At 29.9% G+C, this 14,446-nt stretch overlaps 2 protein-coding genes across 2 annotated transcripts; one reads left to right on the plus strand and one right to left on the minus strand.

The window, feature by feature from the left end:
- The first annotated feature begins 11,408 nt into the window (after nt 1–11,408).
- Nucleotides 11,409–13,316, plus strand: LOC121114403 (uncharacterized). Its single transcript, XM_040708360.2, has 2 exons — nt 11,409–12,142; nt 12,437–13,316. Exons 1-2 carry the CDS (start codon nt 11,660–11,662, stop codon nt 12,917–12,919), a joined length of 966 nt encoding a protein of 321 aa, XP_040564294.1. The 5' UTR covers nt 11,409–11,659; the 3' UTR covers nt 12,920–13,316.
- Nucleotides 13,123–14,052, minus strand: LOC121114405 (tax1-binding protein 3 homolog). Its single transcript, XM_040708361.2, has 2 exons — nt 13,851–14,052; nt 13,123–13,710 (listed from the first exon to the last, which is right to left on the minus strand). Exons 1-2 carry the CDS (start codon nt 13,923–13,925, stop codon nt 13,393–13,395), a joined length of 393 nt encoding a protein of 130 aa, XP_040564295.1. The 5' UTR covers nt 13,926–14,052; the 3' UTR covers nt 13,123–13,392.
- Between the last annotated feature and the right edge of the window lie 394 nt (nt 14,053–14,446).

Raw genomic sequence — 14,446 nt, forward strand, 5'->3', positions numbered from 1 at the left:
TCTGGTAACAAACACTTAAGTTCCAGTTGAGGTCCCGAAAACTAAGGTTGCTTAAGACAATGGTTTTCAAAGTGAGGGTCGTGAGGGAAAGCAAGGGGGGAATGTCTAGGAAGATGCAGAATTGAGGATTTTTACAGTCTAGACATACATAGTACACATTTTTCGTATAAAAGGGGCCACAGCTAAGAATATATTAGTGGAGGGGAGCCTGGCCATAATAAAGTTTGGGAAACCCTGGCTTCAGAAATATTTTAGTTATCATATTATAGGATCCAGACAACCTGAGTAGCTGGTTTGGATCTACAATCTAAATCCCTTTTCCAGATCCATAAGAAGCTCTTTGGTATTTGAAAATAAGATACAACTGTATCACCCTAACGACGTAAAAAAAAATCATTCGAAAACGATACGCAATATATTACAGTCTTAATTCCAGTCCCGGTTAGAAATTAATGTCATTTTTATACATTAAAAAGATTGTTACAACAAGGAAACTTTGAACACACTTTAGTTTTTCAGACATATTTGATTAAGTTTCCTTCCTTTGATATGGGATGTAGGATCATCATGTAAATAATTTAACCATTAATTATCTGTTCTCCTCTCCAAACTTACTCATTTTTCAAAGGATTTAATCGTAATGGATTTTCCTTATCAAAATGCCAAAAATTCTATTTAAACAATGGTACTGGACTGTTTTCCAAAAATTACAACATAATAATATAGAAAAATAGCCTCAAAAGTCATTCCATGGAATTGCTTCATTTGTGTTTAAACTTTGAATATTTGTTGTAAAGCAAATTTTTCAAGACGGTCATTTCACTATTTTAATTAACACATGTACATAAACACTGAATAAACAATAATGCCCCTCTGACTCAAAGTTCGAACCATGTCACAGATTTTGATGTCAAAAAATACTCCCTCTGTCAATAATACAAAAGGTATCAGAGAACTTGAGATAAAAAAATTAATATACACCTTGTTATATTTAGACATAACGAGAATTCATTTTTTATGTCCAAGGATTATGATTTAGCACCAAAAATTACATATTAAATCAAAAAGAGAAGATTCGAGAAACTAATTGAAACTTTAAGAATATACTGTCAAGTATATTTATATACCTACAAATTATATAAATTTTTTCACATTCTATTTTTGTATAAATTACAATTACTTAAAGGTTGACTTCCTAAAAGAGTAAAAATGTTATTTAATTCACTTAAAAAATCAGTGGGTACTTATTTTTAATTTCATTTATAATTTACGGTTGAAGCAGTCTACAATGATAACTGCTCTGTAATCAAATAGATCATATGATTAATATAATTCATTACATATTATATTGGACATTCAAAATTGTTACAAGGCAGTATTTCCCAAAATATTTTTTAAGGCAATATCTTCAGCTTCGCCTTGTTTTTCAATAAGTGTATATCAAATTCATAAACATAGTTGGTTTTTTAAAATTGTAAAGCGTCCCATTCAAGGATGAATTTGTGTAAATACTGTAAACTAGAGGAGGGGGGGGGGTATAGTTTTGGTGTACAGACAACTTAGGGTGACCTACCCCTCCAGTCCCAACTTCCCCCATGATCCAGCAAAATTTATATTTTTAATTTCAATGTGATCATTCACAAGTTGACATTATGATATCCTTCCAAAATACAGATATAATAAATTATCCAGACACTTGTAATTACATCGTAACCTTAATTTTATCACACAACATTTAATCAGACAAAAATCAGAAAAAATACTCAGAATCAATTGGAGCCAATGCTCTAAAATACTGAAAAAAGTTATACATTTGAATATCCTAATGTTGCCCGAAGTAACTTTTCATTCCATCTTATAATGAGATTGAATAGGAAAAATAAAAACGAGGATTGGATAGGCCACAAATGATGTTAAATCTTCTTTGTAATCATAATTCTTATTTGAAACCCTAGATACTAATATTTACCTCCTTTTGGTCTCATCGTAACCAAAATAAAAGGGCGGAACTAACTAAGATTTATAAATATTATTAAGAATAATTTTTTAATGCAGAACGTCACTATTAACCTAAAGAACTGATCATATTGCTATGCCACTAAAAGTGGGGAAATCTCCAGGGGGTACGTTCAGCCGGGGACACACCTCCGAAAATGGGGATGTTTGGTTTTCCTTTTTTTAAATAATATTATTAAAAGTATTTTTCTAAACAAACATTCATTTTAAAGTCCGAAGCCCAAGCATAGGCTTGGGTATAATTCTGCTTCTCAAGGGCATCTGCAGGATGAACATTTTTTTACTATACGTTGATTAGGGTTAGATCTCTCCAAATATAAATCCTCTGGATTTTACTGTTTATAATATAAATTTACATGCCATTGATAGAGTTTGATAATAAAATTTCTGAGCTATCTCATAAAACTATATATGTAAAAAAATACAACTTAAATATATATTTACAATTAGATATGTAAAAATATTTAGGTAAAAAAATTCCATATTCAAAAAGATGATTTTTTTTTGACATTATTACATTTGATGTTAAAGAATATTTTGAAATTAGTTTTTTGTCTATTTTTTATAGATTTCCGGGGCATTTTGCAGATTACCCGCTCTAACGAGTATTTTGTAAAATGCCCGATTTTCTTCATTGCCTGTAACATATATATATATATATATAATCGAAACGAGAATGTTTAGTTTTGAAGATATAACTATACCCTTCCGTTTTTATGAAAATCAAAACTATTTCACTTTTGCTCCTATTAAGGCGAGTTACCACATATATCGTGCTTGTACACATCTAAATGTATGTTTATAAATGATATTTTTGTGAGAGCAACTCTTCTCCTTATATCATTTATGTATACCTAAATATACACTTAAACTTGTACACGTACGATATATGTGGTAATTGGTAACCCGCCATTATTCATATATATATATTTTGTGGAGCATTTTGCAGAGTATATGAGTGTTTGTCATCTTTTTGATTTTGCAATATACGTATTTGTTATGTATTTAATATTTCCTTACATGTTTTTATCTTCTTGTATATTCGTCTATGTATTATAAGTACTGTGTTTTACGTATTATAAATAGTCTCGTCTTTTGTAAATATATTAGAGTATAGTTAGAAGACACATGATCTTATAAACAGTGTTACATTATTCCTCCACGTGAATTCTTCTCCTCATGTCTCTTGGTCATCCTGGATCTCTCCTACTATAAATAAGCTTGTGTCTCTCCCTCGTCAAGACGCAACAGTATTACATATGTGTGACTTGCCATATTTTGGACTTGGTCAGTAATTATGGTTATACTCCGGACTTGATAATGAATTTCAAGTCAGATTAGGGATTCAGTCTTGTAGTTCAAGTCAGACTCGGACTTGCCCTGAAATTTGAGCGAGTCCACAACCCTGGGAGAAACATCAAGAGCTAAAAAAAAATACAGGGTATATTTTTGTGTTTGCGAGGTAACACTATAAAAAAGGAAAAAAATGAGTAAGTGATGCCAATATGGTAACTCGAAAGGACTCTGGGGAAAGAGCGGTTAAGGGAAAAATAAACAATTCAATCTAAAAACAAAGAAGACTATGTTCCTAACAAAGAACTATAATGTCGTGTTATTGTTGTGACGTAGTAGCCCTTATTCTTCTCTTTTCACATGTGGGAGACGGCCTGTTCAAACTGGCTGCTTGTCTGGAAGAACGTGTAGTAGCTTCTTATTTTAAGCCAATCAGAATTGAGAACTACTATATCCTACCTTGCTTGCCTTGAGTGTCCACTCTTTGCCTAGATCCCTATAGGTAACCCTGACAATTTGAAGAATGTTTGGAGGAGAGCAGCGTAGCTGTCATGACGTTTTATTGGATCAGCTACAAGCAGCTGTGACGGATGAGTAGGAGAAGGAAATAAACACGGGCATAAGCAAATGTTCAATCCGGTTATGAATAATTAAATAATAAACAGCTTAAGAGAAGAAAATTATCTCTTCATTAGAGTATTCGCTATTTTTTAAAGTTGACCAAATTCAAAATTATCATAGATCATGAGGTGTGTTTAGATGTTTGTAATGACTTCCTAATTAATTTTTTTCTGTGCCCTCAAAAACCGTTACCCTCCATCCGGTCAAAGTTCCAGCGTTCCAGAAGTACTTCAAACCCAGATCACATTAAAAAAAGAAAAATCATATTAAAATTAAGGCATACGAAAAGAAAAACTTATTTTGTAATTTTTTTGAATTTGTTAGTAATTTTTTTGATTTATTATTTAGACGGTTTTGTACGCAGAAACTCATGAAGTATCATTTGACGCATATCAAATATAAATAAATAATTATGGATTTTTTACTTATTCAGCTCTTTAGGTAATTAATTTTTTTCAAGAACAAGATAAATATGGGGATAAACATACATAGTTCTTAAATCTTTGAATTATCAGTAAATTAATTCATGAACTTTGTAAAGTTTTTATTCAATTTTGATCTTGAATAATTTGTAAGAATTAAATTTTTGTGTTTTTTCTCTTGATCATATTTTTTCTAGGCTCCTATGAAGGAAAGTAGTACTATAGACATATAAAATCTTTAAGCTCCACGGATGGATTTTTTGAATGTATAATCTTAAAAGGGTAGAAGCAGTAATAATCCATCTCGCATCTAGCGTAGTTCCAGGATGTTTTTCAAAAAAAAAAAAAAAAAAAATCAGTTACATAATGTGACCCCTTTTGTACAATCTGACAAATCAGGACAAAGTACTTTTGATCTCTGTTTAAACATTTATATAAATACTCATATATGTCTGGTACACTTCTTTCATTGCTACAAATGTTATAATGTACGTTTTACATGAAAAGTTTGAAATTTGAGTGCTGTATAAGATTTTGGACCTTTTGTTTTCATTTCATAGTATTCAAATATTCTTTTAAAGTCAGTTCATTCATCTGATGTAAAAAAATAAACAACATCAAAAACAAACGAATCCCAGAAAACATATGATCAAGAGAAAAGACAGAAAAAATGTAATTGTTACAATCACTCAAGATCAAAATTGAATAAAAACTTTCAAAAGTCTAATTTCATGAATTAATTTACTGATTATTCATAGATCTAAAAACTATGTAGGTTTATGACCATGTATCCTGTTCTCGAAAAAATGTAACTATATAAATAGTTGAATAAATAGAAAATCCATAATGATTGATTTATACTTTTATGCCGTCAATACTTACTTCATGAGTTTTTACTCACAAAATCGACTACATAATAAAATGAAAAAAATTACAAACACATTCAAAAAATTATAAAATAAGTTTTTCTTTTCTTATCCCTTAATTGTGTTAAGATTTTTCCTATTTTTCATTTGATCTGATTTTGGAGTACTTCCGGAACGCAGAGGAACTTTGACCAGATGGAGGGTAACGGTTTTTGAGGGCACAGAAAAAAAAAGAGAATGTCATTATCAACACCTAAACACATTTATGATCCATGATAATTTTGAATTTTGTAAATTCTAAAAAATAGCAAACACTCTACCCTTCCGTATCCCAACCAAAAAAAATCGGGGAAAATTAAAAAATACACCTGATTTTCAATTTATTTATACTGCAAATAATTCAGTAGTGATGGGAAAAAATAAATGTACAAACATGATGAAATTGTACTTAAAAATTAGATGACTTATTTATAATTGAAGCTGTGTCGACTCGAACAATTATTGGTTCGAGTTTTTTGTTTTTTTTAAGTAGTTTTATTTTTCTCAAAGCTAACTTTCGATACCCCTATTCCTGTAATTTCTCGAAAATTTTGCTTCATGATACCCCTTACTTACTCTGTTGTGACCAGTTTTACATATATAGGTATCTGAGGTAAGATTACTTTTGCTTGTTTTTCAAGGAAATGTATCCCCATTGAAAAATAGGGCGTAGAAAAGTTAGCATAAATTGTTATACTGCTAATAATTTTTACTTTACACATATTCCTTTGGAACTAAAATATCTAAATTTTATGTATGTACTTACTTATCTCGTTACTTGAATTAAATTTCTTAAGTCCAACTCAAGTTTCAAAAACTAAAAGTTTAAATACAAACTTAAGTCCTTGTATATATTTTTGATCAAAAATATAAACCAGGATCCTCCGCAGGGGCTGGGCTGGAGGGGCTGTATTCCCCTTTCCCAAAATCTAGAAATTTTGATTTCTATTGGAAAATTTATCGTCACATTTTACGGTTCGCCAAAATCATTTTGTGGACCTTTTTGATGGTTTCTAGTATAATGACCTCATTTGGACGTCCTGGGAAAAATATTTTAAAATTTCCCACCGGCAAATTATGCTATAGATTTTTGCAAATTTTTTCCTAAAAATGTGGATTTTTTTTTCAAAAAATATAATATTTGAAATTTAATTTTTGAAACTTTTTTCCAAAAAATTAAAATATATGTAATAAGCTATGAATTTTTGAATAAATAATTCTTGGATTATTGTTCAAAAAGTTTTTTTATTATTATTTTTAAAAAAAATCCTAAAACAAAGCCCTCCCCCAAAACAAAAATTAGCCTGCGGACGCCCTTGGAAATGTACAGCTTAGAAATTTAGTTATTTCTCCACAACATAAAAATTTATGCTGAATTTTGTTGTTTGACCCCCCCCCCCCAATATCCAAATTTCCAAGAAATTAAAGTCTTCCAAGTTTTTTCCCAAAAATTTAATTTCTGTTAATAGCTATTGATTTTAGTAAAGGTTTTCCAACAAATTTATTATATATAACTAAAGTTTTTCCAAAAAATTTATTACTTATTATTTTAGTTTTGAAATTTTTTCAAAACTATATATTTTTTTTTGTTTTTGAGAAAAGCTATGGATTTTAGAGAAAAAAAATTTCATTTTTTTGTGAATAACTGAAGATTTTTAATTTTTTTTCCCTAAAAATTTAATATTTGAATTTTTATTTTCATACAAAATTCAATTTTTAAAATTTTTTGTCAACAAATTTAATATTTTGTGAATAGCTGTAGATTTTTGAATTTTTTTTCTGAAAAAATTTAATATTATATTTTTTTTTCCAAAAAATGTTATTTTTTGCAAAAACAGAGGGTTTTGTAATTTTTTTTTTTTTCTAAATTTAATATTTGAAATTTTTTTTACAAAAATTTTTGTAAGAAACTTTGTCCAAAAAACTTAATTTTTCAAATTAATGATGAAAGTACCGAATTAATAAAATCTCTTCCATCAAACATGTGGTGAATGAACTTTATTTAAAAGTAAGGAAAAATAGGCATGATAGAAAAAGTTTTCTCAAGCTACATTATACGACGATAATTCCCCTTTACAAATGGCAAGGTGGATGTCAATACAATTCAGGGTTATACCAAGTAGCAAACAGTATATTAAGGATTTTTTTTGTGCGCTAACCGGGTTCAATTCATTCAAGCAAAATTTTAAAATGAGTTTTTGAATTATTTATTACTTATAAATGCAGACAATATGGGGTGCGTCAACATATAAGTAATCTTGAACAAAAATCAAGAATAGGAGACAATCCCAATTTTTTTTTTTTTTCATATATACGTAGGGTTTTCACAGGAAAAGGCCAGAGGGACTTTTGATTCTAAATAGAAAATTTAATATTTGAAATTTAATTTAATTTTTTAATTTTTTTTCAAAAAATCTGTGAATAGCTTTGAAATTTTTCTCCAAAAAATTTAACATTTGAATTTTTTTCCAAAAATTTTATATTTGAAATTTAATATTAGAAATATTTTGCAAAAAAATCATTTTTTGCGACGACTCTGGATTTTTAACATTTTTTTCCAAAAAATTAAATTTTTTGAGAATAACTATGGTATTGTGAAATATTTTTTCAAAAAAATTAATTGTTCATTTTTGAATTTTTTGTTTCAAAGAAATTCCATAAAGCAAGCCCTCCCCTCCAAAAAATAAATAAACATATATATAATCCTGCAGTAGCTCCTGATTTGAGTCAATTATTTGCTTTGTACTCAAATTTGTGGGATGAGTTAAATACCCAATCCTTTTAGCTACAGTTTAGAACTTTTAAATGAATTAGAAAAATTATATTACCCCTATATGGCCTTTCAAATAAAATATATTCTTTTAAAATTCTGTAATTGTAAATATAAATTATGGCTTCTTTGAGTTGATTCCGCGACACTTTCAAAGGATTAGTCGTCCAATTTGACTCCATTGTTAACTTTTATAATAAAAGAAACATGAAATATATACATGTATATCTATATTATTACATTTGTTAAAAACTTTTAGGGGAATCACATCTCCTGCATGACAGAGTATGCCGATTTATATTATATATTTGAAAAGTATAAAGAGTAGTGAGTGGAGGATTAATCAGATTCGGAGAATCGGCATCGGGAACATAATGTTTAATTTGCGATTCCGATTCTTATTTATTACTGGTATTTAATTATTTATTATTTTTCCAAGTTTAGGAGAAAAAAACATTAAGGAACTTTTGCTTTGTACTTGTATAAAAAATTTTATGTTAGAAATTTTATTTTTGAATTTTTTTTAGAAGAGCTGGGGATTTTTGAATTGTTTAGGAATAACCATGGGTTTTTGAATTTTTTTTTGAATAGTTGAAGATGTTTGCAAAAATTTCAAATTGTATTTTTGCATTTTGCCCCCAGAAAAAAAAAAATATACATATATATTTCTATGAACTCCCCTGATTTCAAAATGGTATTTTTTAAATATTATTTAAAATATTAAAGAATCGGCATCGGGAATTCTTATTGGAATATAATTATTATAGAGATAAGAACACTTCATAGCCCATGGGCATTGTGTAATTAATCAATAATGAGTAATAAAGACGATTGTTTGAAATACATTTTTCCGCTGAGTCATGTATCATCATCCTATCAGATATTTTCCATGTATTAAGCAATGTTAGTTCATAGATTCCGTGTCTCTTGATGGCTCATTCCAACCCCAGCAAGTTAATTTCAGAATGTGATATCTATGATTCATTTCTAAATTCTAATGGATTCCCTTTGTCAATTTATAATTATGAGGCCAGAGGAAAGAGAACTTTGCAAAAAGCAAGGAAAAAGCATTTGATGCCAATTTATGCCAAATTCAAAGGAATAAATCGTATATTTAAAAGCCGTTGGTTTTTTTTTGGTGGGAACCAGTTTACTAACATTTAAATATTCTCTAGTACATGGAGGTTGTTGTACCATGTGAAATTTGATGATTTGTTTCTTATTCATAAATATATAGTGGTACTTGTACGCATATGCAGAAATTATAGGATAAAGGGGGGGGGGTGAGATTTGGTCTCGGACATGGAGAATTTTATATTTGAAATTTAATTTTAGAGATTTTTTGCAAACAACTCTGGATTTTTAACATTTTTTTCCACAAAATTAAATTTTTTGAGAATAACATTTGTTTTGTGGAATACAACACTTCAAGAACCATAACAGACCCCTCCTAATATTTTTTTAACAATGGCAGCTTTAAGGGCCACTATCTATGTTCATTGTGTTTTTGTAGTTGAGAAAATTACCTACGGATCCTTAGATGGGTCAGCTCCATCCATAGATTTTCATTAAGGCAATTTTACGATGACAATATTCTCTAAAACTTCAATTTAAAAAAATTACACCTAGTACAAATTTCAAATTCCACTAGGGTTTTATTGAACTTCCAAGTCGGGAATTCCGTATTCAGATTCGTAATCTCTGAACAATTTACGAACTTGAACAGGTTTGAAACTTGTATTTTCTCTTTGTGTAAATTAATCATCTTAGGTAGAGATGATGTGAAACAGAGGGATTCTCAACTATCAGTTTTGGTTCTCAATCAAAATTCCAGAGGAAATTATGCTTGAGTACTGTTGCGTTGACAATTTTTTTTTTTTAAATGATGAAATAATTTTAAGAAGTTCATGTGCTAATAACATTAAATGAGAAAATAAATAATACTTTCTGAAAAGAAGAAGAGCATCATTTTCTCTAAAAAAAGGTTAAGGACTTTTGTGAATATGTAATATTCATTTATTAAAAATCGACCCAGCCACCTACTGCTAGGATTGTATCAGAAATTTCGTGACGTCATTGGGCTATTGCTCTTTTTTTAAGTATTCTTTTATATAATATAATTAAGTAAAAATAATATATGTTCGTATTATATACTGTCCACGGGAGGTGGGCTGTAGTCCCACCCAAAATTAAGGATATTTTGCTTTTTACTTAAAAATTTAACATTTGAATTTGTCTTTCAAAAAATTTAATTTTTCAAATTTTTTTTTCGAAAAAATTTAATTTTCATAGAATAGGTGTTGATTTATGATTTTTTTTCTTTGAAATTTAATTTTTTGTGAACAATTGTAGACTTTTGAAATTATTTTCTAAAAATTTTTTTATTTGAAATTTTTTTTTCCAACAAATTGAATCTTTGAAATTTCTGATCATAGCAATAGATTTTTGAATTTTTTTGCTAAGTTTTGGGTTTTTTCAAAAAAGTTACAAGCACCACGCCCCTCCCCCCGAAAAAAATATATATATATAATCCTGTGGACGCCCCTGTACTGTTAAAATTACGATGATTTCAAAACATTGAAGAATATCCAAATAACTACAATATGTGACTATGTAGTTTCTAACGTCTCTCTCCTAAATAATATTATATTTCACTACGACTTAATTTAAATACATCAATAGATTATATATATGTATGTGGCCCGTCAACACAAAAAAAACCTAAAATAATGTTTCTGAAACATAAAATACATTTGTACTCTTCGACGTATTATCCTGAGTTTCTATCCACAAATCATTCTTATTAACCCAAAGGTGTGTCGCAAATTGCACCAATAAAGTAGCCAAAATGGATCGTCACAATAAAAGAATGATAAATTGATAGATTTCATTGGAAAGGGCCCATGTAAGTCTTCCAAATCAAATAAAGGTTTAATTATTGGGTTTTTTAACTCATTCCACAAATTTGAATACGTAGCCTATGATTGACTCAAATATGTCCATGAAAACTTGGGTTGTATGAAGTAAAAATATTGAATGGATTTTTCCTTTTCCTGATTTTTTGTTCAAGATTGTTTTTATGTTGACACACCACGGATACCTTTTTTGGATAAGAAAATGTACAAAAATTAGATTATTATGATTTATAACCACGCCGGTTGTTAGTTCATATTCAGTGACAGTTAAATTTGGTGTATGTATCTATGTACGTAGTAAGTAAGTATCTTGAATGCGAATGTGTTATTTGTGATATGATGTGAACGAATTGCAGAGCAAACATGAGTGACGCAGATTTTTCCAGTTATTTCCTGAGAACTGTTTCAACACGGAGTTCCCCCTTCTCAGCTATACCTACTACAATACTTTTACAATATTACTATTAGTTATTATAATAATAATAGTATAGTCTGTATAATCCTAATGCATTGACGAAATACATGACGTAATTTCATAATATTAAAAAAGCCGGCCTAAAGCTTGCCCTCGGATTTTGTGTAAACGCAGCTCAACTTATATATGAATATGATACACTACTTCATACAGTACTATAGTAACTAATACACATATATTAATAAGTAATATACATGTTATCGACGTTCTAGTTTTTTTATTCCACATGATTTGACAGTGATATGTGTTCAGTTCTCTCTTCTTCTTCTCCAATTACGGATCATATGGTTTCCTTGACTAAAAAACGCAAATATGATACAACACTTGATCTACTGGAGTGTCCAGTCTGCTTTGAGCTACCACGCTCTGGACCCCTCTTTGGCTGCAAAAATGGACACCTTCTCTGTAAACTTTGCCGCAATCAATTGATGATCTCAACAGATGGAGGCCAATGCCCCATTTGTCGCTCTAAGGATCTGTCTTGCCGTAATATAATTGCAGAAAAACTTCTTGAGGATATGTTGCAAAAGAGTAACTTGTCGTTTGAGTGCCGATTTAGTACTTATGGATGTCCAGAAAGAGCGGATGGACCTACGATCGAAAAACATGAGGTTTCTTGTTGGTTTAGATTTATTGATTGCCCGTCTAGTCATTTGGGATCCTGTTCTTGGAGGGGACCTCTCAAAAACCTTGTCAAACACGTTGCATCTTCTAAGTGTGCACAAGTATGGATTACGTATATTATTTTTTGCACATTATTAAAAATGAAAAACATACGTCTTTTTTGCTCGCTTCAAAAGCCCGTTAATAAACATTAAATAATAATAAATAAGTAATACAAATAAATCATATGGAGGGTTGCGTGACTAATACAATGAATCATATCCGATTATTCCAAATTTCCTTGAGCCTTTCCTCTACATGCTTTATATCAATTTCACCACCTTAAAAAAAGAAAAAAAACTATAATACTTTTTATTATAAAATAATAAATTTAATTAATCATCTTTATTTTCCAGGTTTTGAAAACCAATACACCCACCAATCAGTTTTCCTCTTCCATTTGCGACTTCCCTGCTGCAAATTCTGTATTTAACAGAACTGCCAATACTTTTTGGAAGCCCGTTCTTCTTTTTAGTCCATTGACTGTCCGATTTTTTATTTATATAACAATATCCCGCGACCAGAACGGAGTATGGAGACTATGCGCTAAATCATATGCACCCCATTCCATCATAGAGGCGCTCTCCATAGAGATCCACGTGACTCCTATTTACGAAATTGATAAATCCTATACCTTTAGAGGAAAAATTGAATCGCATAATGTATCAAATAAAAATTTGTCTGGAAACTATCTCCTTCTTTTCGATGATCAAGTTAAATCTCTATCCAAAGGGAACAAGCTATTTCAGTATTCTATCAAAGTGAATAAAGTTATAAGTAAACCTTTAAGTGAGGATCTGGATTGTCAAGGTTTATGCAAAACAAATGAGACTGTATAGAGAGTTAGCTCATCATTGGCCATTCAATCTGCATCTATGTTTTATGATCTCTAATTGTTCAAAATGAGTGTGGCTTTTTTAGAAGAATGCTTTACTAATCAATTATAATTTATCAGCTTTAAATCGACAATGGATTTTTCCAGAAGTTTGGAGCCTACCTGAATTCTCAGTGTCATCAATAATAATAAATAAAAGTTACAGAGTTCAGGAGTTTTAAGATGGTGTATTACGAATATTTAAAAATATATTGTTAATACATAGTTTTATAGATTTATATAATAGAAATTTTTTAAATGCTTAAAGTCTTAATATAGATATGGCAAATGGTTTTTCCCCCTCAATCCCAGTGTTCAATATTTATAATTATTGGTATACAAAATAAATGTATTAATGTATATTTTGGAACAGATTTGATCCCTAATGGGATTGACATTTGGACTAGACCTTTTTAATTTTGACTCTTGGGCTTTATTTTATGATTGAGTCACTCCCTTTCTTGCTACTAGAATATTCAACACAGTGCTTTTCTGAATATAGTCCACGGCCTTTTTATGAGTAACCATGGTAAAGTCGTAGCCATTACATTGTAGGATCTTATCATGAATTCGAAGATTGGCTTTGGAGGCAGGGCTGTTTTCGTGAATGTCAGTCACGTATATTCCATGGTCAGAGTAGCCATGCGGACTCTTCAAATAGTCTTGATCAATCCCTCCTCCAATTTTAAAGCCACATTTCATCACAGGATTTCCAGCAAAGTCTGTTCCCGGCTCCTTTGTTAATGTGATGGGGATCTAAAATCGTTCATGTTCAATATACATAAGATTTTGTAATAAAGAAAGATTGTTTTTAGATGACGTTAGGATTTCCTGACGTCATCCAATTATAACTACAAAGAGATCCTCGAAGGATCACTTGTGATTAATATACTTACGCTAAGACATTCGATCGCAGTTCCGGCTTCATGCTGGAAAGCCAAATTCGTAGAATTCGCTCCAGATGTAGACATGATGCTATTTATAGTGTGCGTGCACAATGTATGGTTCAGGTACTGACGTAAAAGGAAGGGCAATGCCAATTTCCTCCTCAGTTCTTATTCTTTGGCGTATGCTCACTTTATTTATTAAGTAAAGAAATGAAATGAGAGTGCTGATATTTTATTATATTTGCTGGAGAAGGCCGAAGATATATTCAATTCTTCATCGCCGTGATCAAAGTGTATAATAAATAATACACACTCCTAGCTAGAAACTAACCATTATATTGGTGGAGTGATTTTTATGCTATTTTTTCGGTTCTTTATAATCATGATTCATTACCCAAGGTAACTAAAAGATAAAGAAGATTATTTTATTCTTATCAAGAGAAAATAAAATAATTCATTTTTTGTAGCAAATGACAATAAGTAGAAGGCTAAATAATAATAAATTGGAAAAAAATTATCCTGCCATTACAATAAAACTAATAACTAATACATTTACCGTTTCATTACAATTGTTACCAATGGTTTAATTAACAATGATATTTCAG

This window comes from Lepeophtheirus salmonis, chromosome 3 (assembly GCF_016086655.4).
Source record: "Lepeophtheirus salmonis chromosome 3, UVic_Lsal_1.4, whole genome shotgun sequence".
NCBI lineage: Eukaryota > Metazoa > Arthropoda > Copepoda > Siphonostomatoida > Caligidae > Lepeophtheirus > Lepeophtheirus salmonis.